Genomic DNA, 27,808 nt, shown 5'->3' on the forward strand with positions numbered 1-27,808 from the left:
ATAAGGCCCCCGATAATAAGGCCAAGCCCTTATTGAGGGGGGGGCAAAAGAAAATAAGATCCTGTCTTACTTTCGGGGAAACATGGTAATTCAATCCTTGCTAATGTGAAACAAACAACAATGTGATGTCTCCATCTGCATTGCTATCTGGATAAATAAGTATATCATGGAACAAACCATTTTCCAAAATTCAAACAGTTAAAACAATTGAAATATTATAGTGACATTATAATGAATATTGTATTCAAATAATAATAGAGACAATTTGTTCCCTAAGGAAGTCTGGCTTACTGTATTTTTTTCTAAAACATAAATTCCTCAGTGATTTTTTTTAAAAAAATAGCACATCTTTCACTGGAGACCAGCCATTACTTAATTTGCATTTTATTTACAGGGTGCAATTATGCCTTCAACCAGACTTGTGACTTACCATATACAATAAGGCTTTCAGTCATAGAGAATATAACTTTTTTTTTTGCTGACAGAACCCTCATTTTTAAGAAGAAAAACTAGCTAAGACAAAGAATTTTGTTCATTACCAAATCCATTACATCTGCCACAGACGAGACACCATAATAAAAATTGAAAATATGGTAGGTCCACTTTCAATCAGACATACCTCTCCGTATGAATGATCAAATCCAAAATTTAAGCATTATTGATAAATGAAATAATATTAAAGTCAAGCCATTTTAGATTTGAAATCTGTGCTGGGGTGCTATATTATATTAGACTGAACAGTGCTTCAAATCTGAAAGTGAAAAAGATGCTTCAGAGCTGTCTGCAGTTCCTTATACATATTTTTTCCTGAGATTGTGTGGCAATTAAGGATAGCATGTATTTACTTCCAGGAAAAGATGTGTCTGCTTTCAAGCTAGATAGACGCCAGGGGTGGGTCACTTACTTTCCCTACTGGTTCACAAAGTGAGTGTGCGAGTGCCCGGCCTTCTGCACATGTGCTTTGCTGGCGCTCACGCCTTCCACGCATGCACCCGGCCTCAACAACATGCCTAAATAGGATGGCATAAAGCCAGACATGTGGGCAGGCCCACCGGCAATTTCTGCTACCGGTTTGGGCGAATTGGTCTAAACCAGCTGAATACCGCCTCTGGTATGGGCTATATTCATATCCTCACTTGTTGCAAAACATTTTTTTAACTTTGTGTCCAAAACACTGCAGAGCCATAATACTACATTCTCATTTGCATGTATATAATACCATGATGATCTTTTATCCCCAAATTTAACTTTGATAGGAACATCGCACAACTTACCTTCCACTGATTGTAATTTCATCAATTCCATAGTATCTATGTCCAAAATTAACCCAGGGCATAGTAGTGTGATACTGGCCAAATAGATGAATCTTAATTTTTGAGACTTTGACAAACTCTTGAAGCGATGGTGTATTGTAGAAATCATTATATCCTGGCCGATGATTTGGTTCTGGAGTAAGAACACTGAAAGTAATATTTCCATGGGAATATGGTGTATGGCTATTGAAACATAGAAAAAAAAATGAATGGTTCAACACGTTCAGGGTTTTGAGCAATTGTATGGTTTAAATGTAACAATCTTTTAGCCAGAGAAAAAATGGAACCTGGTGTAATTCCCAAGCACTAGAATGGAGGCTTCATAATTATTTAAAATAAGTATGAATCTTTGTTTCAGATTACAAACCCTTCCAAGATAGAATATAGAATACAGTAACAAACAATAAATAGTCAAAACTAGTAAAAATAAAGCAGCTGGCTTTTTAAATACTATTTTCGAAAAGTTGACATTTTGCCCTGAATGATTTAAGTAAAGTCCACAGCAATGTGAGTCTTTAGGGTCTTGTCAACTTACTTCTCCCAGCACATTCCAAAGGTAAGAAGCAACAAGCTCTATTCCCTTGTGTCTTCCAATCTGACTAGCTTCAGAGAAAATCCTATTGCTGACCTTACAGATCTGATTGTTATGATGTTACAAACAGAAATGATCCTTCAATGAAGGTACATAGTTGGATACAGGAAGTAACAGGCTTCAAGATAGAATATAAACCAGAATTGTTTCTTCTAGGAATAATGGAAAGGAAATATGAAAAAAAAAACATATATTATTCTGCATATGATAACTGAGGCAAGATTGGCTTTCGCTCAATGTTGGAGAAGTCAAACCATACCCTCTGAAGATTTAATAATTAAAAAAAGTATTGGACTGCACCAAAATGGACAAAATGACACTTGAATTGAAAGGATTGATGGATTTGGATTTTTACGTAATATGGGAGAAATGGTACAACTGGATTGAAAATAGAAGGAAAAAAAGAGGATAGAACTCTAAATAGAATGTAAAATTAGTATGAATGTATAGAACATAGGTGAATATTAATAGGAGGATATAAAATGGTCACAGTCATGTGTAAGTGGTGAATAAGATTTGTTTAACTGTAAAAATTTAATTAAAAAATAAAATAAAAAATAGAATAGAACAGAACAGAACAGATGGAGAGAAGTATACAGTGGAGTACCCCAAGGCTCTGTACTCTTCAACATCTTCATCAATGACTTGGACGAGAGGATAGATGGGGAACTCATCAAATTTACAGATGACACCAAGCTGGCAGGAATAGCAAACACTCCAGAAGATAGGCTCAAGATACAGAAAGATCTTGACAGACTTGAACATTGGGCGCTATCTAACAAAATGAAATTCAACAGTGAAAAAAGTAAGGTTCTACATTTAGGCAAAAAAACCAAAATGCACAGGTACCGTATATGCGGTACCTTGCTCAATAGTAGTAACTGTGAGAGGGATCTTGGAGTCCTAGTGGACAACCATTTAGATATGAGCCAGCAGTGTGCAGCAGCTGCCAAAAAAGCCAACACAGTTCTGGGCTGCATAAAGAGAGGGATAGAATCAAGATCACGTGAAGTGTTAATACCACTTTATAATGCCTTGGTAAGGCCACACTTGGAATATTGCATTCGGTTTTGGTCGCCACGATGTAAAAAAGATGTTGAGGCTCTAGAAAGAGTGCAGAGAAGAGCAACAAAGATGATTAGGGACTGGAGGCTAAAACATATGAAGAACGGTTGCAAGAGCTCAGTATGCCTAGTTTAATGAAAAGAAGGACTAGGGGAGACATGATAGCAGTATTCCAATATCTCAGGGGTTGCCACAAAGAAGAGGGAGTCAAACTATTCTCCAAAGCACCTAAGGGTAGAACAAGAAGCAATGGGTGGAAACTAATCAAAGAGAGATGCAACTTAGAACTAAGGAGAAATTTCCTGACAGTTAGAACAATTAATCAGTGGAACAACTTGCCTGCAGAAGTTGTAAATGCTCCAACACTGGAAATTTTTAAGAAAATGTTGGATAACCATTTGTCTGAAATGGTGTAGGGGTTCCTGCCTGGTCAGGGGGTTGGACTAGAAGACCTCCAAGGTCCCTTCTAACTCTGTTGTTGTTGTTGTTGTTGTTGTTGTTGTTGTTGTTATTATTATTATTATTATTATTATTATTATTATTATTATTATTATTATTAACAGAACAGAACAGAACAGAATAGAATTTTTTATTGGCCAAGTGTGATTGGACACACAAGGAATTTGAAGGAATGATCCTTCAAATAACTTTCCCTCAAATTGGTTAAAGAGTTAAAGGTTAAACATATTTTAAATATAGCTTGGAAACATGATACAGCTGGCGCAACACAGGTATCCCATAAACCAACTGTTTTCCTCCCAGCAACATCCAGATGGTTGCATTCTTCACTAACCAAAATTTCTGAATAATCATTAATAGCAGGCCCATAGTGCATTATTGTCATTTTCACTGGATGTCACTTGTGCTTACATAACTCGGCCAACTTCTAATTACTTCAGGTAGAATTATAACTGACTTACCAGCTTAAAAATTATGTGGACCACTAACTGCTCCTAGGTTTCTTCAATAAAGGACAACTTCAGAATTCCCAAAATACACACATGATCACTTACCAGAAATGCAACCTCATATAATAATTATGTAAATCTTCATCATGAACTGTTGGTTTTGCTATCCCCAATATTAAACAATCTACCTTCCTATTCTTATAAACTTTTAACTGAATTGTTCGTATCTATTCCCAGACTCCCTCCATTGCATTCAGGAGACCTAAGTGAAAGCGGAATTTGAGTTGCATCCTGATAGGACTTCATTCAAAATGTATCATGGAGCTATAATTTTGTGATTTATAACAAAAATACAACCGCCACTTACTTAATCCACAAAGACTAACTGGATCTAGTTCATTTTAAGAGTTCTCCAAATACTTCAGGGAAAAACAGTAATTCTTCCCCTGACTTCTATTGTTTGCAGTAAAATCAACAACTCTAATCCACATCTCTGGGAAATAGCAGCACATCTTTTTCCTTTGGCCTCACTGAACTGATCAAACTGCCCTCAACTCATACCTTCTATAAATAGGATTCAATAACATGGTATTCTGGGCAGAGATACAGTATGAAAGGAAGAGAATGCATCCCACTGATAAGCCATTAGGGTTTAGTTACTAATGAAGAAGCAAATTTCTGATTGTGCAGCCACCTGTTTAATAGAACCACACAGTTATTATTAGAAATATGGCATAATACACATGCATATATTTTTGAAACATGATTTTTTGGGGGGGTCATGCAAATCTGAGAGGGATGTTACATTTCATTTGGGTGCCAATGAACATGCATATGTAATATGTCCATATTTGAAAATATTCACTATATAATGATCCACAAATAGTACAAATTCATTTTTGAGGGAAAAATAACAAAGGTTTTGGATGAATTATTGTTAAATGCTACTGAATCAGTAGTGCATTTGCATGCATATGCAACAGTATATTCTTACAAAACTTAAAAGTATTAGTTCATTCAACCCAAACCAGTATACATTTTGTCCCTTTCTGAAAAGGGTATCATTCTCTGCCATCCCATTTCAGTTTTTTAAAAAGTCTGCCAGTATATATTTTCCATAAATCCTATTGTGATATGTACAGGTGTTTGGTTCTTCAGATCATCACTTACTCCAAGAAGAAGTTAGGACAGACTTAGCACTCACTAGTCAAAACTAGATATAAAACATATGCCAGAGAAAATTATAAATAAACATAAAAATGACTGATTACCATATATATTAAAATTATTTTACTTGTTCTAAAATAATTCTATCTAGACTTGGGAAGGTTATGCATAAATAATTTAGATTCCTTTTTTGTGATTTAATTCACAATTAGAATGTAAATCCCTACAATCAACTTTGACTCTTGGTGACCTCTTAGGTGTGTCCTATATGGAATTGTTTTGCCATCTATTACAATAAAATATGAAGACCTTTCTTAGTCTTAGAATAACTTCCTTCTTAGGAGATATGAAAATGGATGGAAACTTAAGTGCACTCTTATCCTTTAATGAATAGTTCTCTACTATAATTTGTTTGCAGATAAACATAGTTTTTTTAAAAAATCCAAATAGCATTATATGGCAAATGTGCAAAGCAATTTTTTAATATATATTTTTCTCTGATCAGTATTTAAATCTAGCAGAACAAGTCAGATATTCTGTTAATTTTAGCTTTAAAATCACAATGGTAGCTCATTTGCTAACAGCTAATTCTATCTTTGGTACTGCAAATGTACGTGTGTTTTTGGAGTAGGTTTTTTCTCAATTAGGTGTAACTTCCCTATGCATCACTTCGCAATATTGTTTGTGTCATGTAATTGAAGGAAAGCACTGTTCCATCATAAAACATTTCTACAGTAGCACCATTTCACACATTAGCGCTTGCACTTTTTTTGAAGATGCACTATTTTTAATATACTTTTGACTATTTAGCAAAACATTACCTTTTGCTGAGCTAGTTAATGCTTATAATGTTTGCTTCTTTCCATCCCTTTGAATAATATGAAAGCCAACTATGTTTTGCTGAATATGAATGTACCTTCAGCAACCCCTTACTCTTCTCCTGTATAGTAATGTAGATGTGTGGAAGTCCAGAGAAAATGCTGACACTTTTAATAGCCTACCTGCCAAGATTGAAAAGAAGGGGGATGGAAGACAGAGAGGCAAACAAACAGCAATTGCACCTGGTGGAATGGCCCCTGATGGGTTTTCAGACAAGTCTTACACATTCCTAATGCTGAGTGTTTTCTAAAATGTCCTAAGAGTTCGTGCAATTAGAGAGTTATAGCTAACGGCAGACTTTAAGGGAAAAAAGCAAGCAAGGAAAGCTTTATTATTTACTTATGCAAAGCAACACTCTTGTAAAAATTCTAGAACAGTATGTAGCTGCAGAGACGTTGTTTCTTTAGGCTATGCTAATCATTCACAATTCTCAAAAGTGAAGAGATGCACTTACCAAGCTAAAGGAAGGCAAGCATTCACTGTGCGGTTTTTGTGCAAACCACTCTCTCTTTCCCCACCTCTGCTTTTTTTGATCACACAGTAAGTACAAAGTCAGTAAATACCTTTTTCCCCATCTTGTAAGCTTTTCTGATCTTTAAAACTATCTACCTTTAAAGACTTCTCACAATCAAGTTTTCAGTATATTTACTAAAATATATGCCTTGATTTGTTGGAATCCAGAAAATGCCATTTGGCCTTGCAATAATTTATGTAATAACAGGGGTGTTATGCTTCCAGTTCGGACTGGCTCGTCCGAGCCAATAGCGATAGCGGCTGGTAGTTCGGAGAACCGATAGCAAAAGTCCCTGCCCACCCACCCACCCCCAGCTGAGCCACACCATCATCAGAGGTTTGGGTTTTTTTACTTTTAAAAGCATCTTTTCTTCAGCCGAAAAAAGGCTTTTAAAAGTAAAAAAAAGCCTTTGATGATCGGGCTCAGCTGGGATCATCAGAACCCTTTAAAAGTTTTTTTTTAACAACCTCTTTGGCCGAAGAAGTTGTAAAAACAAAAGGTTTTAAAAGGCTCCTCTGGCGATCCCAGCTGAGTTGCCTGATCACCAGAACCTTTAAAAAACATGTTTTCTACAAGCTCTTCGGCTGAAGAGGTTGTTAAAACAATACTTTTAAGAAGTTCTGGGCTGCGATCAGGCAATTTCAGCTGGGATCATCAGAGGAGCTTTTAAAATCTTTTTTTCCTCTGGTGATCCCAGATGAGTTTCCTGATCATCATAGGCTTTTAAAATCATTTTTAACAACCTCTTACAACAGCCTCCGCCCATGCCCACCCAATTGCCCCCTCCCCCGCTTACCTAATTACTGCTCCTTGCTTTGCTTCGGCTGCTGCAATCAGTTGCATCAGCTAGCAACTCAATCTGCCTGCCTCCAATTGGGTAAGTAAATGTGGGGAGCTTTAAAAAATATTTAATTAGGGTTTTTTTAAGGAGTTGTTTTTTTAGACAGCAATTTAAATTTAAGGAAATTTTAAATTTAGCTGCTTTTATCTAAAACAAGGGTCTCCAATCTTAGTAACTTTAAGGCTTGTGGACTCCAATTCCCAGAGTTCCTCAGCCAGCTTTGCAGAAATCTGGGAGTTGAAGTCCACAAGCCTTAATGTTACTGAGGTTGGAGATCCTGATCTAAAAAATATAAATAAAATAAAATAATAAAATAAAATATTTGTGCAGCTTTCTGAGAATTGGTGTGTTTCTGTAGTGTTTCACTCTAACTACACAAACACACAAAATCTCACAAAGCTGTATGTGGCATTTTGCAAGTGTGTGTGTATGAGAGTCAATTGTGTTGTGTTGTGTGTGTGTAAAGTGTGAAAGTTGGTTTTTGAGCTTTTTGTGGCTGTGTGAGGTTCCTGCTTGTTGTAGGGGCCATTTTGGGTGAAGTGCAGCTGCTTTTACATTGTATGTGAGTCAGTTGTGTTGTGTTGTGTGTGGGTAAAGTGTGAAAGTTGATTTTTGGTACCTCTTATTGTTTTGTATATTTTGTTTATTATTTTTATTATTTATTGTTATTGGCCACGCCCACCCAATCATCTGACCACCAAGCCACGCCCACCAATTAAGCCACGCCTAAGAACCAGTAGGGAAAATTTTTAGATTTCACCCCTGGGTGTCAAACTCAATTTCATTGAGGACTGTATCAGGGTTGTGGTTGACTTTGAGGGGCCAAGTGGGCCGTGGCCAACTGGGTGGGTTTGGCCAGCTTGATGCCACTCCCCAAACTACTGGCATGTATTCCTCTTTGCATTGAATAGACTGGGCCGAAGCTACGTGGGCCAGCCCCTTACATTTTCCAGAATGGCCTCGCGGGCCAGATCCGACCACATTGCAGGCCTTGTGTTTGACACCCCTGTATAATGCTATTAATCAGGGGTAATCAACCTTTTTATACCTACCATCCACTTTTGTATCTCTGTTAGTAGTAAAATTTTCTAACCGCCCACCGGTTCCACAGTAATATGCCGTGTATCATCATCTGCACATGCCTCTCGCGCATCGTGGATTGGGTTTGGGGGGGGTGCCGGCTACCAGCTCTGCTTGTCTCTTACAGCTGGGTGATGTGGGGGGAGATGCACGAGCTATTCTGGGATGAGGCTCTTTTGTTTGCAGTTGCATTATAGCGCCATTTAGTTTCACTTACGTAACATGAACTACACTTATGCGTGGGTGATACAAATAGTATATTTTCAGAAATTTAAATTGTCACGGGGAATTTTATGAAAACCTAATGAAAATGTTTTTAAATAATGCTATGATTTTTCTTTAAAAAGTCAATTAAATTAAAAAAAAGGAAAGTGCTTCAGTATCAGACAAAACCATGAAAGCTGGAACGCCCACTAGTGGGTGATAGGGACCAGGTTGACTACCACTGCTATTAATAGTCACTGTTAAATATCTTATACATTCATTCATCTCCTTAGTATTTTGGAGGCATTTACCTTATATATTAATACAGATAGACCTTCCTTACTAACTGCCTGCAATGACCATTTGAAATTATGATAGTGCTGAAAAAATAACCCGGCAATCAAGGCACACATTTTACAACTTTTACAGTTCCTCAGTCATGTGATCACCATTACAGTCAGCATGCACTGTCCTACTGCTGATCTAATGTTTTTCTCATCTTCAGTCCCTTATACAGCAGAAGATTGGAGAGGAAGGGATTACAAGAGAGTAAGCAGGCACACAATGACAAAACACATCAAAAACAAGCAGACCTATAGTAAATGCACTATGCATTTATTCTTCACTGTCTGTCTACTTATTCTCCTGTAATTTCTCTCTGCTCGTAGGGGGAGAAGTGAAATAAATGGTCAGGAATAGGAGATATTGCCTAAAGGTATTGCTTTGGGTTTTTTTCTCACTCCTCCACTCCCCTACTTGTTTAAACCAGGAGTCTCCAACCTTGCTCCCTTTAGGACTTGTGGACTTCAACTCCCAGGATTCTGGGAGTTGAAGTCCACAAGTCTTAAAGGGACCAAGGTTGGAGACCCCTGGTTTAAACAATTTTTCTAGTTTGCGGGGATAGAGAAAACAAGTGATGTTATATATGTGTATTGGTGCATGTGTTTGGAACTTGGAAAGAAGAAAACTCTGCTTTCAAATGGTTTGCTACAAAAAGACAGTTGTGTGCCTTTGTCCCATGGCCTAGTAATCAAGGTGGAATTTTATGGCCGAGTTGGAATTGTAATTTTCATTTTCTCTGGTCAAGAGCTGCAGTCTTTGCCAAGATCAGGCAATACAAACTTTGGAAATATTCTTGAAAGTAATTTATGACTATAGCCCTCAGACACTTTAGCACTTAATTTGCAAATAATCACACTGAAGGAGGACTTAATTGCGAGCTGCTGCCACTGCTCCTATGAGATTCAAAATATTCTAGTCCAGCATAGAAAATTATTTAAGTCTATTGGTCACACTACGAGATTCAGAAGCATGTTTTTGAAACTTCTTCAAAACAATTGGGGGTGGGGTGCAATTTCACACGATTGCCATAGCAGGGCTCGCCAATAATTTTATTTATATATTTTTATTTATTTTGGAATCACCTATCTCCATCACAGAGGGACTCTTGATGGTATAAAATAAAATACTAAAATATAAACACAGTATATAAAAGTTAAGATTTAAAAAGAAGCAAGAATGATTAAAAACACTGCTGTAAGCTAATTAAAAAATGAAGAAGGGGCTTGTTGCTTTGTGATCCCCAGGCAAGAGCCATGATTTCACACCTTTTCAAAAGGCCAGGAGAGTAGAGACCTGCCTCACCTCTGGGGAGGAGAATATTCCCATGGGGGGCTCCCTTCCTGGACCTCGAGTGTCAGAATTGTTTAACTGACAGGGTCTGCATCATAACTTTCCTGCCTGATATAATAGGACAATGATGGTTCTATAAGTAGCCAGACTCCATGCCGTATAAAGCTAATAATGAAATGCTTAATTAATAAAACAGTTGCGGTTTATCTCCCTGCCAAAAATAATAACAAAAATAAAAGTTAGTCTCTCAGATGTGCTGTTTTCCCATTTCACTTTTTGTAACACACACACACATACACCTATTTATTTATTTATTTATTTATTTATTTATTTATTGGTAGCTGAGTAGACTTTCAAGTTTCGTTGTAGCCTCTCATAATTTTCACTTTCTAAAAATACGGGGGTGGGTGGGCGGGAATGAAATCAGTTGGGATAAGGAGCTATAAGGGAAATAGAAAAACATCTGCTAGCTTATTGGTGCCCAATGTACTATGTTGCCTGTGCAAATATAAGATTTCAGTAACTTGATTCAATATAAGCTTGTTCATACCTAGGAAGCCGTAGACAGTTTATAGAGTCTGGATATTGCAGCGATCCATTATTCTCCATTCCAAACACACTACAGTCCCTTGCAAAGTATTGCCAGTCTTCCCAACCAATGGAGGGTTGCTTTTGTCTTTGTATTCGGATTGCTTCAGGCTGAGGGCTGAAGAACTGGATTATAACATAAAACACCTGCAAATGAACAGCAAAATATGAATTGATTTGGAAGACTTACGCAGAATCAGAAAATTTAAAGCAATTTTTAATGTCATATGTAAAATCTCCTGAAAGTATATCTGATCTGACCTTTTACTTTGCGTTGTAGGGCTTCCAGTGAAAGAGAAGTCAACACATCATATGGCAGTCTGTTTCCACTGCCAATTCTTCCTGACACCTACCCTAAAGCTATTTCCTTGTAATTTTAACTCACTGGTTCTGGTTCTGTTCCTCAGGCCAGCAGAAAATAAAGCCAGTCCCTCTTCTATGTGGCATATATTCAGCTGTTTAAAGATTATGATTGTCTGCTCTCAGGTAACTTTTCCCTGAACTAAACAAACCCATTAAATGTTCCTCACAGGGCTCAATTTCCACACACCTCACCTACCAAGGTTAGCTCTCCTTGGTATCTTTTTCTGGAAATTTCTTTAATCAGTTATTGTTCTTTCTGAACAGTAACAATAACATCACATTTGCATTTACTGCAAATGTTGACTTCACATTTATACTTGTTGCATGTTGACTCTTTATTGTAAATATCTCAGTAAAAAAGATTCAAGTCTTAATTACAAAAATATGACATTAAAAAAATAACTATTCAAAATGTAATAATATATATTACATTATTTAAAAAGAGTAATATATATTCTCAGATTTCTTTAATCCTTATTCCATTTAGAGAAAAAGAAGAAATCAAAATAACGGAACTCCAAACTACTTTTTGGGAGGGGGGGCAGTTAACCATTCTGATAATGCAACTCATTTAAATAAATGAGTCAAGGAAATCAAGAAAATATCTTGGACACACACACACACACACACACACGTGTGTGTGTGTGTATATATACTGTTCTGTTTCCCTTCCCCCAATACTCCCAGCAAAGAGTCCGTCAGAGGCCTTCCTTTTTTCCTTTTATTTACATAGATACATGTCCTGGCCACGTCTACCCACGGGCCTGCCAAGTTTCTGGAGATAACGAGGAAATTATAGATAAGGCCAGAATTACTCACGAATATATTCTTCCCTCCATTGAAATAGTTAGCTCGCGCCAATTCATTAGCTCGCGCCAACTCATTACTTTGTCCAAGACAAAAAACCAGGAAGTCCCGCCTCCTATTTATAGTCTCTGCAGATGTCACTGCATGACAATTATGACTTGGCTTTGTCCCAACTCTTCCGCTGCTGCGCACGCGATCACGTCTCGTGACCTTGCATCGCTCCAAAACTGTTCTTGGGCGTTGCCAAATCAGAAGGAGGCTCCATGGAATCAGGCTGTGCCGGCCTCCCATCCCTTTGAGTGGGTGCCAGGGAGGGAAAGGGCTCAAGAGAAGCAGGGCTGGCCAGGTCTTCTCCCTCACTTTCTGAATCATCCGAGTCCAGGAGTCCGGGTCCAGGAACCTGGGTCACAACACTATCCCTCACCGCAGGGCCCTTCCCCCGGGGCTGACGATCGGGATGCGGTCGGGCTGGGTTCTGCTCATGGAAGGCCTGCACCAGGTCAGGGGCATGAACGCCGGAGGCATCTACCCAGGAGAAATCAGTCCCGTATCCCTTCCACGCGATCAAATATTGGAAACGACCCTTCAGCCAGCGGGAGTCTCGTACGCTGTGGACTTCGTATTCCTCCGATCCGTCCTCGGCGACAGTGACGGGTGCTGTTGGGCACCGAAGGGGGCTCGGTGTGGCCTCAGGAACCAGAAGGGACCGGTGAAAAACGGGGTGGGTCCGCATGGATCGTGGCAGGGTCAGTCGGTAGGCTACCGGGTTGATGACTGCCTCGACAGGGAACGGGCCGATGAATCGGTGGTCCAACTTCTTTACCGGGCGGTCGGACGGGAGGTGTTTGGTGGAGAGCCACACCCGGTCTCCAACTGCCAGCGGGGGCGTTGCCCGTCGGGAGCGGTCGGCGGACCGTTTGTAATCCTCCTTTGCCCGATTCAGCTGCTGACGTACCAACTGTTGGACCGCATGCAATTCCGTCAGGAAGGTCTGCGTTTCGGGAACAGGAGAGTCCGGTGGTGCCTGAGGTAAGAGCTGCGGATGGTACCCCACATTGGCAAAGAACGGGGTCATCTGAGTAGAGGTGTGCTGAGAGTTGTTAAAAGCAAACTCCGCCAGGGACAGGTAGTCGGCCCAGTTGTCCTGTTGCTGGTTGATGAAGCAACGGAGATACTGTTCCAGTATACCGATGACCTTCTCTGTACCCCCGTCGGTCTCCGGATGGTGCGATGACGACAGACACACCTGCACCTCCAACGCGGCCATCAGGCTCTTCCAGAAGCGGGCTGTGAACTGAACTCCGCGGTCTGAAACCACCCTGTCCGGTAGACCATGGAGGCGGAAGATGTGCTGCAGAAAGAGACGGGCCGTTTTTGCGGCTGTGGGCAGTCCGCGGCATGGGATGAAGTGTGCCATCTTGGTGAGCATGTCCACCACCACCAGCACCGTGGTGAACCCAGAGGACGGCGGCAGGTCTGTCAGGAAATCCATAGAGATCGCCCCCCAGGGTCTGTCGGGTGTCGGCAAGGGCTGGAGGAGCCCGGGAGGGGCCCCCGTGGCGGTCTTGGCTTGCCGGCACGGTACGCAGGATGTCACGTAGGCATGTATATCATGCCGCACTCGGGCCACCAAAAGGTCCGTGTCACCAGGTGGAGGGTCTTGAAGAACCCAAAATGTCCTGCTGCAGGGTTGTCGTGGCACTGGGTCATGACGAGGGCTCGGAGTGGTCCTGTGGGCACATATAATCGCCCAAACTTGAGTAAGTCCTCCTCCAAGGTCCAAGGAGACGTGGGGCCCACCTCCGCTCTCCTTTGCTGCGACCAGGCGTCCTGGCGCTGCGCCTCGCACCTGGGCCCGCAAGTCCACTGGCTCCGTGCTGCGGCCAAGGCTTCTGCCGCAGCACTGTCCGTGGAGGAAGGGGTCCTTGGCGCAGAGGTACTCTGGCTTATGGACAGGGCATCCGCCCTCCGGTTGTGACCGCTGGGAATGTAGGTCACGCGGAAGTTGAACCGGGCAAAAACAACGACCACCGGATCTGCCGCTGGTTCAACTTCCGAGCTGTGGTGAGGTGCTCGAGATTCCGATGGTCCGCTCGACCTCCACCTGATGTCGGGCCCTCCAGATGGTGTCGCCAAGCCTCGAATGCAGCCTTGATAGCCAGCAACTCTTTTCCCAGATAGTGTAGTTGCGCCGGAAGGATTGAGTTTCCGGGAGTAGTAAGCGAGGAAAAGTGTGCCACCATTCGTCGGAGCCTGTAGCAGCACCGCTCCCAGGGCCACATTGGACGCGTCTGTTTCCACCACAAAAGGCCGGAGCGGGTCGGGATGCCTCAGGACGGGTTCCGTGGCGAAGGCTTTCTTGAGGGCTGTGAATGCTTCTTGCTGCGGGGACCCCACCGAATGCAACCTTCTTCCTGAGGAGCTGGGTAAGTGGAGCTGTCAGTGTGGCAAAGCCCGGGATGAAGGTCCGGTAGTAGTTGGCGGCCCAGCAGGCGCTGAACATCCTTCACCCGACGAGGGCTTCCCAGCTACACAAAGCTTCTACTTTACATGGGTCCATGGCTATGCCTCGGGCGAGATGATATGCCGAGGAATTCTATGGAAGTCCGGAAGAAGACGCATTTCTCCAGCTTCGCATTGAGTTGTTGCTCCCGCAAGCGTTGCAGAACCAGACTGGCGTGTCGAAGGTGGCTTTCCTGGACCGGGAGTAAATCAGGATGTCGTCAGGTAGATAACCACGAACCGATCCAACATGTCTCGGAACACGCTGCTCATGAAGTGCTGAAAACGGCGGGAGCATTGGTCAACCCAAATGGCATGACAGTGTATTCGTAGTGTCCGTATCGGTGCCGAATGCCGTCTTCCATTCGTCTCCTTCTCGTATCCGCACCAGGTTGTAGGCCCCGGAGATCGAGCTTGGTGAAGATCGTGGCCTCCCGCAACCTTTCCAGTAGCTCCGGGATGAGCGGCAGGGGTAGCGATTCCGCACCGTAATGGCGTTTAGCGGCGGTAATCACAGCATAGGCGCAAGTCCCTGTCTTCTTCTTCACAAAGAGGACCGGGGCCGAGAGGGACTTTGAAGGCCGGATGAACCCTCGGGCCAGGTTTTTGTCCAGGAAGTCCCTGAGGCGGCCAACTCGGGCTCCGACATGGAATACAGGCGTCCCACAGGCAGTGGTGCGTTGGGCAGAAGGTCCACGGGCAATCGTGGGGCCGATGCGGGGTAGTCGGTCCGCCTCCTTCTCGCTGAACACGCCGGGCGAAGTCCGTCAGCTCAGGAGGCAAGGTGATGGCAGCGGTGGGGCGTTCTGGCGGCACAGGTGTGGCGGATGTGATCGACGCACTGCAGACTCGGGAAAGAGATGGCGTTCGCGACCAGGCCACCTGAGGATCGTGGGTCCGCCAGGCCAACCCAAGGACCAAGGAAAATGAAGGTCCGCCGTGACATAAAACTGGATCGCCTCCTCATGGTCCCCAATAGCCAGGCGCAAAGGCTGGGTGGCGAATTTAATGGGGCGGACACCAGTTCTCGCCCATCAATTGTCTCTACCCGCATCGGAGGGTCCACGGAACCACGGGACCGCAAACTGGGTCACAAAGGCCTGGTCCATAAAGTTTGTTGTGGCCCTGAGTCCACCAGCGCATGCGCCTGGAGCCCGTCCGACTGGTTCCCCAACCATATCCGTGTGTCCAGAATCAGATGCCGAGGGGCCCAGAGTCTACTTCCATAGCGTCCAGTGGGGCTTAGTACGTGCCCGACCTAGGGTTTCCCGGTCGGGCCTGCTCCGCTTCGATTGGTCACGCTGTGATTCGGGGACCGGCGTGCGTGCCGCCGCTTTCTGGGGCAAGAAGCGGCGAGTGGCCGGGCTCCCACAGTACAGGCACAATCCCCTTGGCGCCTCGGTTCCGCTCCTGGGCTGTTAGGCGAGGTCTGGCCGCTCCCAACTCCATGGGCTCTTCCGCAGCGGTTACAAAGCGTGGGGCGACCCTGGGTGCTGGTGGTGCAGGAAGTGGGGTGCAGATGTCGACGGAGGGTCCCGGGGTGCGACGGGATGGTCGCCGTTGCAGACGGGCATCGAGGCGGAGACAAAGGGCACCAAGTTGTCGAGGGTCCGGCGCCTCCACGCCGGGCCAGCTCGCCTTGCAATTCCTCTGAGAGTCCCTCCTGAACGCGCCCACCAGCGCTGCATCATTCCAGTCAGAGTCCTGGCACAAAAGACGAAATTCGCGATGTACTCCTGCAGGGGCGTTTCCCTTGACGGAGTTCCTTAAGGCGCCTGGTTGCCGTCAGCATTCGAACGGGTCCTCATACATGGTGCGAGGTGCTGCCAAAACGCTGTTGGTCCGCCAGCAGGGGCTGTCCTGGAGCAAGAGGCGTGGCCCATCAAGCAGCCGAGCCGGAAAGAAGGTTAATCACGAAGGCCACCTTAGCCCGGTCGTCTGGGAAATCCTCTGGCCTCATAGCCATGTACAGCTGGCATTGTCCCAAGAAGGTCGGGAACATCTCAGGCTGCCCCCAAAACTTATCCGCACGGTTATCGGGCACTTGCGGCGAGGAGGAGGAGTGGGAGGATGGGGGGCTGCAGGCACATTCCTGGCAGCAAGTTGGCCTGCCAAGTGAGCCACTTGCTGCTGGAGCTGTTGATTAGCCGCTTGTAGCTGCTCTAACTGCTGCTGTACCTGCTGCTGGTCCATCTTTGGTGGAAGATGTTTTAGTCAGGTCTTGGACAAAATGTTCTGTTTCCTTCCCCAATACTCCCAGCAAAGAGTCCGTCAGAGGCCTTCCTTTTTCCTTTTATTTACATAGATACATGTCCTGGCCACGTCTACCCACGGGCCTGCCAAGTTTCTGGAGATAACGAGGAAATTATAGATAAGGCCAGAATTACTCACGAATATATTCTTCCTCCATTGAAATAGTTAGCTCGCCAATTCATTAGCTCGCGCCAACTCATTACTTTGTCCAAGACAAAAAACCAGGAAGTCCCGCCTCCTATTTATAGTCTCTGCAGATGTCACTGCATGACAATTATGACTTGGCTTTGTCCCAACTCTTCCGCTGCTGCGCACGGCGATTACGTCTACGTGACCTTGCATCGCTCCAAAACTGTTCTTGGGGCGTTGCCAAATCAGAAGGAGGCTCCATGGAATCAGGCTGTGCCGGCCCCTCCCCATCCCTTTGAGTGGGTGCCAGGGAGGGAAAGGGCTCAAGAGAAGCAGGGCTGGCCAGGTCTTCTCCCTCACTTTCTGAATCATCCGAGTCCAGGAGTCCGGGTCCAGGAACCTGGGTCACAACATATACACATACATACACATACATACCAGTGGTGGGTTGCTACAGGTTCACCCCGGATTGGGTGAACCGGTAGCGGCAGCGGGAGGCTCCGCCCACCCACCCGGACATCTCTGCGCATGTGCAGAAGCGTCACGCATGTGTGCAAGTGCACAGCCACGAGCGAACCAGTAGCGACGGGATTTGAAACCCACTACTGATACATACACATGCATACATACATACATACATTCTTGCAAACATAAGTTTGGATGATGTCATCAGTTTTGTAAAATAAAGATACAGCAATACTAATTATAAAGCAACATATTTCCATAGCATTCAACTCAGGTAGCCTGGATTCATGCAACTGATAGTGTACAATAGTACCAATAGAAGAACATATGTAATTTTATATGCTTTTTTTGATTACTGAACTATGCTACATTATGTAATATCAATGGGAAAATCAGAACTTTGAGTATAGGAAATGGAAATGAAGGACCATCACAACTGTTTTTGTTGTTGTTATCATATGTATCCAACACAATAACATTATGTTATTCATAATGTATTCCTTAAATAATTTTATAACCAGGAGTTCTTCTGGAAAAGAAAAGATTACATCAGTTCTAACAGAACAAGGAAAAATCATAGGCTATCATAGAAAAACTTTACTAAAGTTAACTACAAAACAAAAGATCCAAACAAAAGTAATACCAAAGCAGGAGGTTCCTCAGCTGTCTTTCTCCACATAATTCTACTCACATGTTCAATTATCGTAAGTGAACTCTAGTGCTTTATATTCTTGAACATTTATTATACCCTGTGCTATTAGTCTGTGCTCAGTCTACCTTTTTCCATAGCAACTGGGTTCTTATTATTAAAATAGAGGAAGTATTTTTTTTCATATTTCACAAGTAACAATCTAGTATGACTTGTTATACAAAGTGGGGCAAAAAAGGAAGATAAATTGATATCCAATGGATCCCCATAACAAAAAATAAACGTTCAAGATTCTAAAATGCACGATATTTTTTTGACAAATCAGTCAAAAGCAAAGTACCCTAAGCCAGAGGTTTCTTCGTCCAGCACAGAAGCGTCTTGTAGACTTTGGAACTGCCAGCTGATGCTTCAAGGTGATAGAAAGATGCAAGAAGCATTGTTTTATTCACTGTTAGAAATTGCAGTGGCTCCAATGTACATTTTTGTACCTTATCCATCATTACAAGATTTCTAAACTGTATTTGGAAAAGCCCAGAATTCTTTATATTTATCACACCACTTCAGTGAACCTTCAGCTAGGCTTCCATGAATAATCGGTTGTTTACCAGTACCAATCTGCTATGTAACACTTAATAGCCATATGCCGAGCATCAAGGTTGCATCCCTTGCAATCCAAGTGTGCACACAAAAAATTCCCACAATTATGAGATAGGAATTCCTGAATACACAGAAAATCTTCAAAGACTTAAAAGTAGTTTTAAAAAATCATTTAGACTATCTAAAAACCATTTGAATTCCTGAAATATTTACATTTAAAGAATAGGAGACAAAAAAACATGAAAAAGGTATATGTTTACTTTTTGTGTATGTATAACTTGACTCCTGGTGATTATGCAGACCAGTCCATACAATTTTCTTGCTAACACTTTTTAAAAGTGGTTTGCCATTGCAGGTAATCCTTAATTTACAACAGTTCATTTAGTGACCATTTGACCAGTGACCAGCACTGAAAAAGTGACTTATGAGAGTTTTTCACACTTATGACCATCCCCATGGTCATGTGAACAAAATTCAAATGCCTGGCAACTGATTCATATTTATGAGGGTTGCAGTGTCCCAGGGTCATGTGATCACTTTTTGCGAACTTCTGCCAAGCAAAGTCAAGGGGAAGCCAGATTCACTTAACAACCATATTAATAACTGAACAGATTCACAAAACAACCATGGCAAGAAAGGTCATAAAGGGAAAGGGAAAGGTTCCCCTTGCACATATGTGCTAGTCATTCCCGACTCTAGGGGGCGGTGCTCATCTCCGTTTCAAAGCCGAAGAGCCAGCGCTGTCAGAAGACGTCTCTGTGGTCATGTGGCCAGCATGACTCAACACCAAAGGCACACGGAATGATGTTACCTTACCACCAAAGGTGGTCCCTATTTTTCTACTTGCATTTTTTATGTGCTTTCGAACTGCTAGGTTGGCAGAAGCTGGGACAAATAACGGGAGCTCATCTCGTTACGCGGTACTAGGGATTCAAACCGCTAAACTGCCGACCTTTTGATTGACAAGCTCAGCATCTTACACGCTAAGCCACCACGTCCCTTTCTTCCTAGGCTGGCACAAAGGCTCCACTTGGCTTTATTCATAAAGCGGAACTAAAACTCATGTGTTTGGTTTGTAGCCCAGTGACTTTAACTACCACACTGTTTGTCATGTGTTTATCTCCCAAGAGAAACCAGCTGATATCAAAATAATTAACCCAGAGTAAATATATATATATACGTGTATATATATATGTAGATCTTTGGTTATTCGGGTTTTCTCCCGCGTAAAATTGGAAGTGTCTTGGCGACGTTTCGACGAAGTCTCATTCATCATCTTCAGGCTTCAGCTTCGTGCTTCTGGGAGCAATGTGTGACTGCAGCTGTTTCTTCCTTTTTAACTGCTAGTGGGGGTTTGAACTGATTGGGTGGGAGCTTGGCTGTGCTCTGATTGGATGGGGGTTTTTTGGTGCTCTGATTGGATGGGGATGTGTCCTCTTTGGGTGGAGGCTTGGTTGTGCTCAGATTAGTCTGAGCTGCAGGGGGATTTGAGCTGTTGAGCTGCATAGCTGTTGGCTTCAGTGTTAGGTGGTCGTGCTACATCTTCATAGTGGGTGTCAGTCTGCTGCATGTATGGATTGGAGGGGTTTGAAATGGTTAATCTTGCAGCTGTGGTCTGGCTTCTGGTCCTTGGTCGTGCTTCATGATCAGTGTGGGTTTGGGTCTGCTTTCTGGGTGGAGGAGGAATGACACCAGACCCACTAACACGAGGAATGACACCAGACCCACACTCACGAGGTCCACACAGGATGTCACCACCACACATCCACCCAGAAAGCAGACCCAAACCCACACTGATCATGAAGCACGACCAAGGACCAGAAGCCAGACCACAGCTGCAAGATTAACCATTTCAAACCCCTCCAATCCATACATGCAGCAGACTGACACCCACTATGAAGATGTAGCACGACCACGAACACGAAGCCAAACAACAGCTATGCAGCTCAACAGCTCAAATCCCCCTGCAGCTCAGACTAATCTGAGCACAACCAAGCCCCCACCCAAAGAGGACACATCCCCATCCAATCAGAGCACCAAAAAAACCCCATCCAATCAGAGCACAGCCAAGCTCCCACCCAATCAGTTCAAACCCCCACTAGCAGTTAAAAAGGAAGAAACAGCTGCAGTCACACATTGCTCCCAGAAGCACGAAGCTGTAGCCTGAAGATGACGAATGAGACTTCATCGAAACGTCGCCAAGACACTTCCAATTTTACGCGGAAGAAAACCCGAATAACCAAAGATATATATATATATATATATGTACACTAATCCTTATTTAATTTGAAATAACCTTGATTTTTTTGTTAATTAATGAAAACAGAAGATAAGAAAGGAAAACTTTAAACTTGCCTGGTACTGTCCATTTTCTAAATCAATGGTGATGGTTACTCCATGACGTAGATGTTCAGTGGTGCTAAATATAGATGAAATCCATGTAGTTCCAATATCATTATCATTAACATAGCTTAAAGGGTGAGCTTCAGGGTTTAGTCTGAGGACTCTGTCATTAGTTGTGTCATCTGCACCATTAGGAATGCAATACCTCTGAACCAAAGGATGTACCCTTGGGTGACTTCCAGGACAGCGACATTCTGATTGAATACGAAGTTGAGGAAATTTTCCAGACCATACTTCAAAAACGTCTCTAGAATAATAGAAATAAATAAGAAATCAGTAAGGCACATCAGAAAGAAATGAGCAAGGGTGATTTTTAAATGCCTAGATACAAGATTATGCACAAATGTCCTATCCAAGGACTTGCAGATAAAACCATCAGACTAGTAGGCACAAAAGACATAGACTTCTCAACTATGGCCCAGTTTTTACAGAAGGATTTTCTAATGGAAGGCAATTGATCTTCCTTCTAACTGTTTTCGAACAGGCTTTAAAGAACTGCTTTTAACTGAAAAGCACAGTTAATGATAGTAATGGGGACCAGCATTTCCTTTGTTCAGCAATGCAATTGTGAAACACAATGTCATGTAACTGCAGCTCTTCACAATGGCAACTCCCCATTAAAGTGAGGATGGCAGGTGGTTAAGCAAGTCCCAGGTGGATTGCAAGCAGGCCAGCAGGTAGGTCAAAGTTTAGTATGTGGTGCGGGTGTGGTGGGGCCAGCTGCTGCCAAACAGGGGAAGATGTGCAAGCAGCTTGTAAGGCATGATGTAATCACAATGTGGTGTGGCTGCTGACAGGCAGGGAAAAGTATTTATTTATTTATTTATTTATTTATTAAATTTTTATACCGCCCTTCTCCCGAAGGACTCAGGGCGGTGTACAGCCAAAATAAAACGAAATATATACAGTTAAAACAACATTTTAAAAAAGCAAATTATAAAGGCTGATAATTAAAAATTTAGATTTAAAATATTAAAATATTAAGAAAACCCAATTAAAATTCATCACTAATTATGCCAGTCCCGCTTTAATGAATAAATATGTTTTGAGCTCACGACGGAAGGTCCGAAGATCAGGCACTTGACGCAGGCCAGGGGGAAGTTCATTCCAGAGCACCATTGCCCCCACAGAGAAGGCCCTACTCCTGGGGGCCACCAGCCGACACTGTTTGGTGGACGGCATCCTAAGGAGACCCTCTCTGTGAGAGCGTACGGGTCGGTGGGAGGCAAAAGGTAACAGCAGGCGGTCTCGTAAGTACCCGGGTCCTAAGCCATGGAGCGCTTTAAAGATGGTAACCAAAATCTTGAAGCGCACCCGAAAGACCACAGGAAGCCAGTGCAGGCTACGGAGCAGCGATGTCACATGGGAGCCACGAGCGGCTCCCGTTACTACTCGCGCAGCCGCATTCTGGACTAACTGCAGCCTCCGGGTGCACCTCAAGGGCAGCCCCATGTAGAGAGCATTGCAATAATCCAGCCTAGACGTAACCAGAGCGTGAGTGACCGTGCATAAGGCATCCCGGTCAAGGAAGGGACGCAACTGGTGAACCAAGCGAACTTGGTAAAAGGCCCTCCTGGAGACGGCCTCCAGGTGTTCATCAAAAGACAGCCGTCCATCCAGGAGGACGCCCAAGTTACGAACCACCTCCTTTGGGGCCACTAACTCGCCCCCAACAGTCAGCTGCGGATGCAGCTGACTGTACCGGGATGCCGGCATCCACAGCCACTCCGTCTTGGAGGGATTGAGCTTGAGTCTGTTTCTCCCCATCCAGACCCGTACAGCTTCCAGGCACCGGGACAGGCACCATACAGCTTCCAGGCACCGGGACAGCACTTCGACCGCTTCGTTGGGGTGGTCCGGGGTGGAAAAGTACAGCTGAGTATCATCAGCGTAAGTACAAATAACTTACTGGAGCAACTGAAGATCTTCCCTGCCAGCTTCCCCATTGATTTTGCTTGTGGGAAGCCAGCAGTGAAGGTTGCAAATGGCAATAAGATCATTACAAGATTCTGCAACTGTCATAAGTGTGAGACAATTGCCAGGCATTCAGATTGCTACAATATCATGCAACTGCAGAGGTGCTATGATGGCTGGAACTTTGAGCACTGGTCATAAGTCTCCTTTTTCAGCACTTTAACGGCGTTAAGCATTGACTACCTGAAAATTCAGAATTTTGTGCAAATAATCATTTTAACTTTAGTTGTCCTTTATTGTATTTCTTGGTTTTCACTGAAAAATAAGTTGGGAGCAGGGGTGAAATGCTCCTGGTTCACACCAGATCACCCAATCTGGTAGCAATGGTGGCGGGTGGTTCAGAGAACCAGTAGCAAATATCCCTGCCCCCCCCGCCCCAGCTGAGTCACGCGATCATCAGAGGTTTTTTTTTACTTTTAAAAGCATTTTTTCTTCTGCCGAAAAAAAGCTTTTAAAAGTAAAAAAAAACCTCTGATGATTGTGTGGCTCAGTTGGGTGCTAACCAAAAAACTAGGAGGGGGAGTCTGTTTTTCCTCCCAGCAGGCTCCCTGAAGCCTGAAGGCTGCTGGGAGGAAAAATGGACTTTCCCCTCCCTCCCTATTTGTTGGTGTGGCTAGCAGGCTTCAGGTAGGCTGGGAGGAAAAACGGGGTGTATGTGGGGGGGGGTCGTTTTTGAGAGAGAGAGAGAAAGAAAGGAGGGAGGGAGGCAGGGAAGGAAGGAAGGAGGAGAGAAAGGAAGGGGTGCTAGATGCAGCTTCAGAGGATAATCCAGGACTGGAAGGGACCTGGAGATCATCTTGCCCAGGGGTCTCCAACCTTGGTCACTTTAAGACTTGTGGATTTCAGGGCCTCTTGTGGCTCAACAGACTAATGCAGTCTGTTATTAACACAGCTGCTTGCAATTACTGCAAGTTCAAGTCCCACCAGGCCCAAGGTTGACTCAGCCTTCCATAAGGTAGGTAAAATGAGGACCCAGATTGTTGGGGACAATAAAAGTTGACTTTGTATATAATATACAAATGGATGAGACTATTGCTTAACACAATGTAAGCCGCCCTGAGTCTTCGGAGAAGGGTGGGATATAAATTCAAAAAAAAAAAAAAAACAACTGCCAGAATTGAGAGTTGAAGTCCACAAGTCTTAAAGTGGTCAAGGTTGGAGTCCAACTCTTCTCCTTGTTAGTGATTTTCTGTCTTTTGATCCCCCAGTCACATAGCCACGCCCACCCAGTCACATGACCTCCCCAAGCCATGCCCCCCAAGCCACGCCCAGAGAACTGGTAGCAAAAAAAATTAGTTTTCACCCCTGGTTGGGAGTTATTCTTTCACTCAGCTGTATTTTAGATTTATTGCTTATTAAGTTATTATTTCATTTATGCACTTTTAATGAAATTTTTTTGAGAAGTTGCATTATATAAAAAAAGCAGTATAGACAAGTTTAAGAGACAGCTTTGGTCGCGTTGGTGGATGACCTCTGGAGGGCCAGGGACAGGGGCTGTTCCTCTGCCCTGGTCCTATTAGATCTCTCAGCGGCGTTCGATACCATCGACCATGGTATCCTGCTGCACCGGTTGGAGGGACTGGGAGTGGGAGGCACCGTTTATCGGTGGTTCTCCTCCTATCTCTCCGACCGGTCGCAGACGGTGTTGACAGGGGGACATAGGTCGACCGTGAGGCACCTCACTTGTGGGGTACCTCAGGGGTCGATTCTATCGCCCCTCCTGTTCAACATCTACATGAAGCCGCTGGGTGAGGTCATCAGTGGTTTCGGGGTGAGTTATCATCTGTACGCTGATGATACGCAGCTGTACTTTTCCACCCCGGACCACCCCAACGAAGCTGTCGAAGTGCTGTCCCGGTGTCTGGAAGCCGTACGGGTCTGGATGGGGAGAAACAGACTCAAGCTCAATCCCTCCAAGACGGAGTGGCTGTGGATGCCGGCACCCCGGTTCAGTCAGCTGCAGCCGCAGCTGGCTGTGGGGGGCGAGTTATTGGCCCCGACGGAGAGGGTGCGCAACCTGGGTGTCCTCTTGGATGGGCGGCTGTCGTTTGACGATCATTTGGCGGCCGTCTCCAAGAGGGCCTTCCACCAAGTACGCTTGGTGCGCCAGTTGTGCCCCTTCCTTGACCGGGATGCTTTATGCATGGTCACTCATGCCCTCGTCACTTCCCGCTTGGATTATTGCAATGCTCTCTACATGGGGCTGCCCTTGAAGTGCACCCGGAGGCTGCAGTTAGTCCAGAATGCAGCTGCGCGGGTAATAGTGGGAGCAATTCGTTGCTCCCATGTAACACCAATCCTGCACAGTCTGCACTGGCTTCCTGTGGTTTTCCGGGTGCGCTTTAAGATTCTGGTCACCACCTTTAAAGCGCTCCATGGCTTAGGACCCGGGTACTTACGGGACCGCCTGCTGTTACCTTTTGCCTCCCACCGACCCGTACGCTCTCACAGAGAGGGCCTTCTCAGGGTGCCGTCCGCCAAACAATGTCGGCTGGCGGCCCCCAGAGGTAGGGCCTTCTCTGTGGGAGCTCCTACGCTCTGGAACGAGCTTCCCCCTGGGTTACGTCAAGTGCCTGATCTTCGGACCTTTCGCCGTGAGCTGAAAACGCACCTATTTATTCAAGCGGGACTGGCTTAAAATTTTAGTGGGTTTATTTATATTTTAATGTTTTAAATGTTTTAAATTCGGCCACCTTATAATATGCTTGTTTTAATTTCTTTTAATGTTTATATTGTGACTTTTACATGGCTGTACACTGCCCTGAGTCCTTCGGGAGAAGGGCGGTATAAAAATTGAATAAAATAAAATAAATAAAATAAATAAATAACCCATATCAAAAATATATTAATAGAGGAAGTTCTAACATGAATTTGTGGAGAAAAATATTAGGAATAAGAAAGGAGATATATTTTGCTACAGATTTGTTGCTATGAGTCACTAATTGCTAGATTTTGAAAAATTAATATTTTCAGTAATGCAATACCACAGTAATGGCACACAAAATAACCCTTCAAAGGCATTTCAATCATTTATTATTTTTCTATGCTGTATGATCTTCAAAGCGTCACACCACAGTATTATGGAAAGTGCTTTGTATGTCTACTATAGATACAGATATCTATTTAATCTAACCTATTACTATTGCTTATAAAATGTAGCATTTTTGACCAAGAGGGAAGGAAGAACTGTATAAAAGTTCTGAAGGCAAACATAGGTTTTCCATGTTTTTCAACAGTTGACTGTGAGTTTCAGTGTGAATGTTTGACATGAGAATTAGGGAGATGTCATAAAGAAATCAATTATGCTTTAGGAACATCTCACAACATATGGATATTATGTGATTGGTGTACAGGGGCTTTTGTTTGTTTAATTTCTTGCTTAATATCTTGAAAGTACAACTGCTTGAATCTACACAGCCAATTAAAAGCCTGCTTTGCATTCAGGTCGCATGAAGTTACAGTTACATATCCAATGACTATAAAAAAAAGCCTGAGAAATCACATTATCATAGCTACATCTTTTTAATCTTGATAATTGCATTTTTAAGTTTTGTAAAATTGAGAAAGTCCCTACCTGTTTGTAAGGGCCATTTGGTACAATCTGAAATCTTGCATCCTCCCGACAAATTGCTCTGAACCTGCAAAAATACATTATAAATAAATAATCCAGTTCCATCAACCAGAAAACAACTCTGTGCTGCTTGAGGAAATCTTAAATTCAGCACACAGAGCTCTCTCTTGCACAATTACCTTTTCTGAATGAAACCATCTTGGTTCCGGACAAAACTATGGAGGGCAGTAACTTAATTCTTTTGATTAAAATGATTTATAATAACTTTATGGGAACATTTTGTACCTATCCCTTATCTGATTACAGAGGTGGCAGAAAAACTGGCTCATTAGACAGAAGTAATGAGCCAGTCCATGTGCCATCTCTAATTAGAGAAGAGATATACTGGAGACAACTGTAGCTATCACTTTACGCGATAAAAATTAAAGGTTTATTTTGAAGATTTCTTTCTGTCGTGCATAAGTGTTCTGAATCTGGTATTCAAAATAAAAGTGCCAAACACAAGCATTTTGAAACGAGAAAACTTTCAACTTTTGATGTATAGGAGCTCAGTGGTTTTTGAGAATAAATCAAACTTTCTTCAGGCCAGATGCAGATATATTTAGGACTCAGCTCCAAATTACAGTTTGTTCTGGATCAGTGATACTCAGCCTTAATAAATCTGCAGAACCAATTCATCACCAAACAGAATTTCAGGGAGCTGCAAAATCACTGAAACCTTATATTGACAGCCATGGCCAGAAAATGGGGTGGGTGTGGGGAGATCAATCTCATCATCACCAAATATTCATTCAGGACTACTTCAATACATTGGTATTCCTGAGACATTTTTTCCCCTTTACTCCTTTTCCTTAGTTTACCAAATAACTTTCCCAAAAGTTTTAATACTGTGTTTTTAACTGACAAAGGAACTTAAATTTCTTATTGCAGAAACAAAAACAGTTTATGATCCAGACACTTGAGATAGAAGAGGAATGAAGGTCTAGAACTTAGATGGCCAAAATCAGTCAAATCCGATATATGACAATAGCAATAGCACTTAGATTTATATTCTGCTTCACAGGGCTTTATAGTCCTCTTTAAGTGATTTACAACATCAGCATAATGCCCCCAAGAATCTGGATCCTCATTTTCCCAGCCTTGGAAGGATGGAATGCTGAGTCAATATTGAGCTGGTCAGGATTGAACTCTGGCTGTGGACAGAGTTAGCCTGCAATACTGCATTCTAACCATTGTGTCATGTGGTTAGAATGCAGTCACCATGACAAGATTTTGTCAGAATATTCATGACTGGGAAGACATGGTAACAAGG

The 27,808-nt window shown here is 43.4% G+C and overlaps 1 protein-coding gene across 1 annotated transcript in view; it reads right to left on the bottom strand.

Moving 5' to 3' along the window:
• USH2A (usherin) overlaps positions 1-27,808 on the bottom strand; it is a 587,033-nt gene that overhangs the window by 506,514 nt on the left and 52,711 nt on the right. The window contains exons 4-7 of the mRNA XM_058169610.1: positions 26,500-26,563; positions 20,904-21,198; positions 10,746-10,930; positions 1,275-1,496 (exon numbers count right to left, since the gene is read on the bottom strand). Coding sequence (XP_058025593.1) covers positions 1,275-1,496; positions 10,746-10,930; positions 20,904-21,198; positions 26,500-26,563 — 766 coding nt within the window. The remainder of the gene's footprint in view (positions 1-1,274; positions 1,497-10,745; positions 10,931-20,903; positions 21,199-26,499; positions 26,564-27,808) is intronic.

Source organism: Ahaetulla prasina, chromosome 1 (genome assembly GCF_028640845.1).
Source record: "Ahaetulla prasina isolate Xishuangbanna chromosome 1, ASM2864084v1, whole genome shotgun sequence".
In the NCBI taxonomy this organism is placed as follows: Eukaryota; Metazoa; Chordata; class Lepidosauria; order Squamata; family Colubridae; genus Ahaetulla; species Ahaetulla prasina.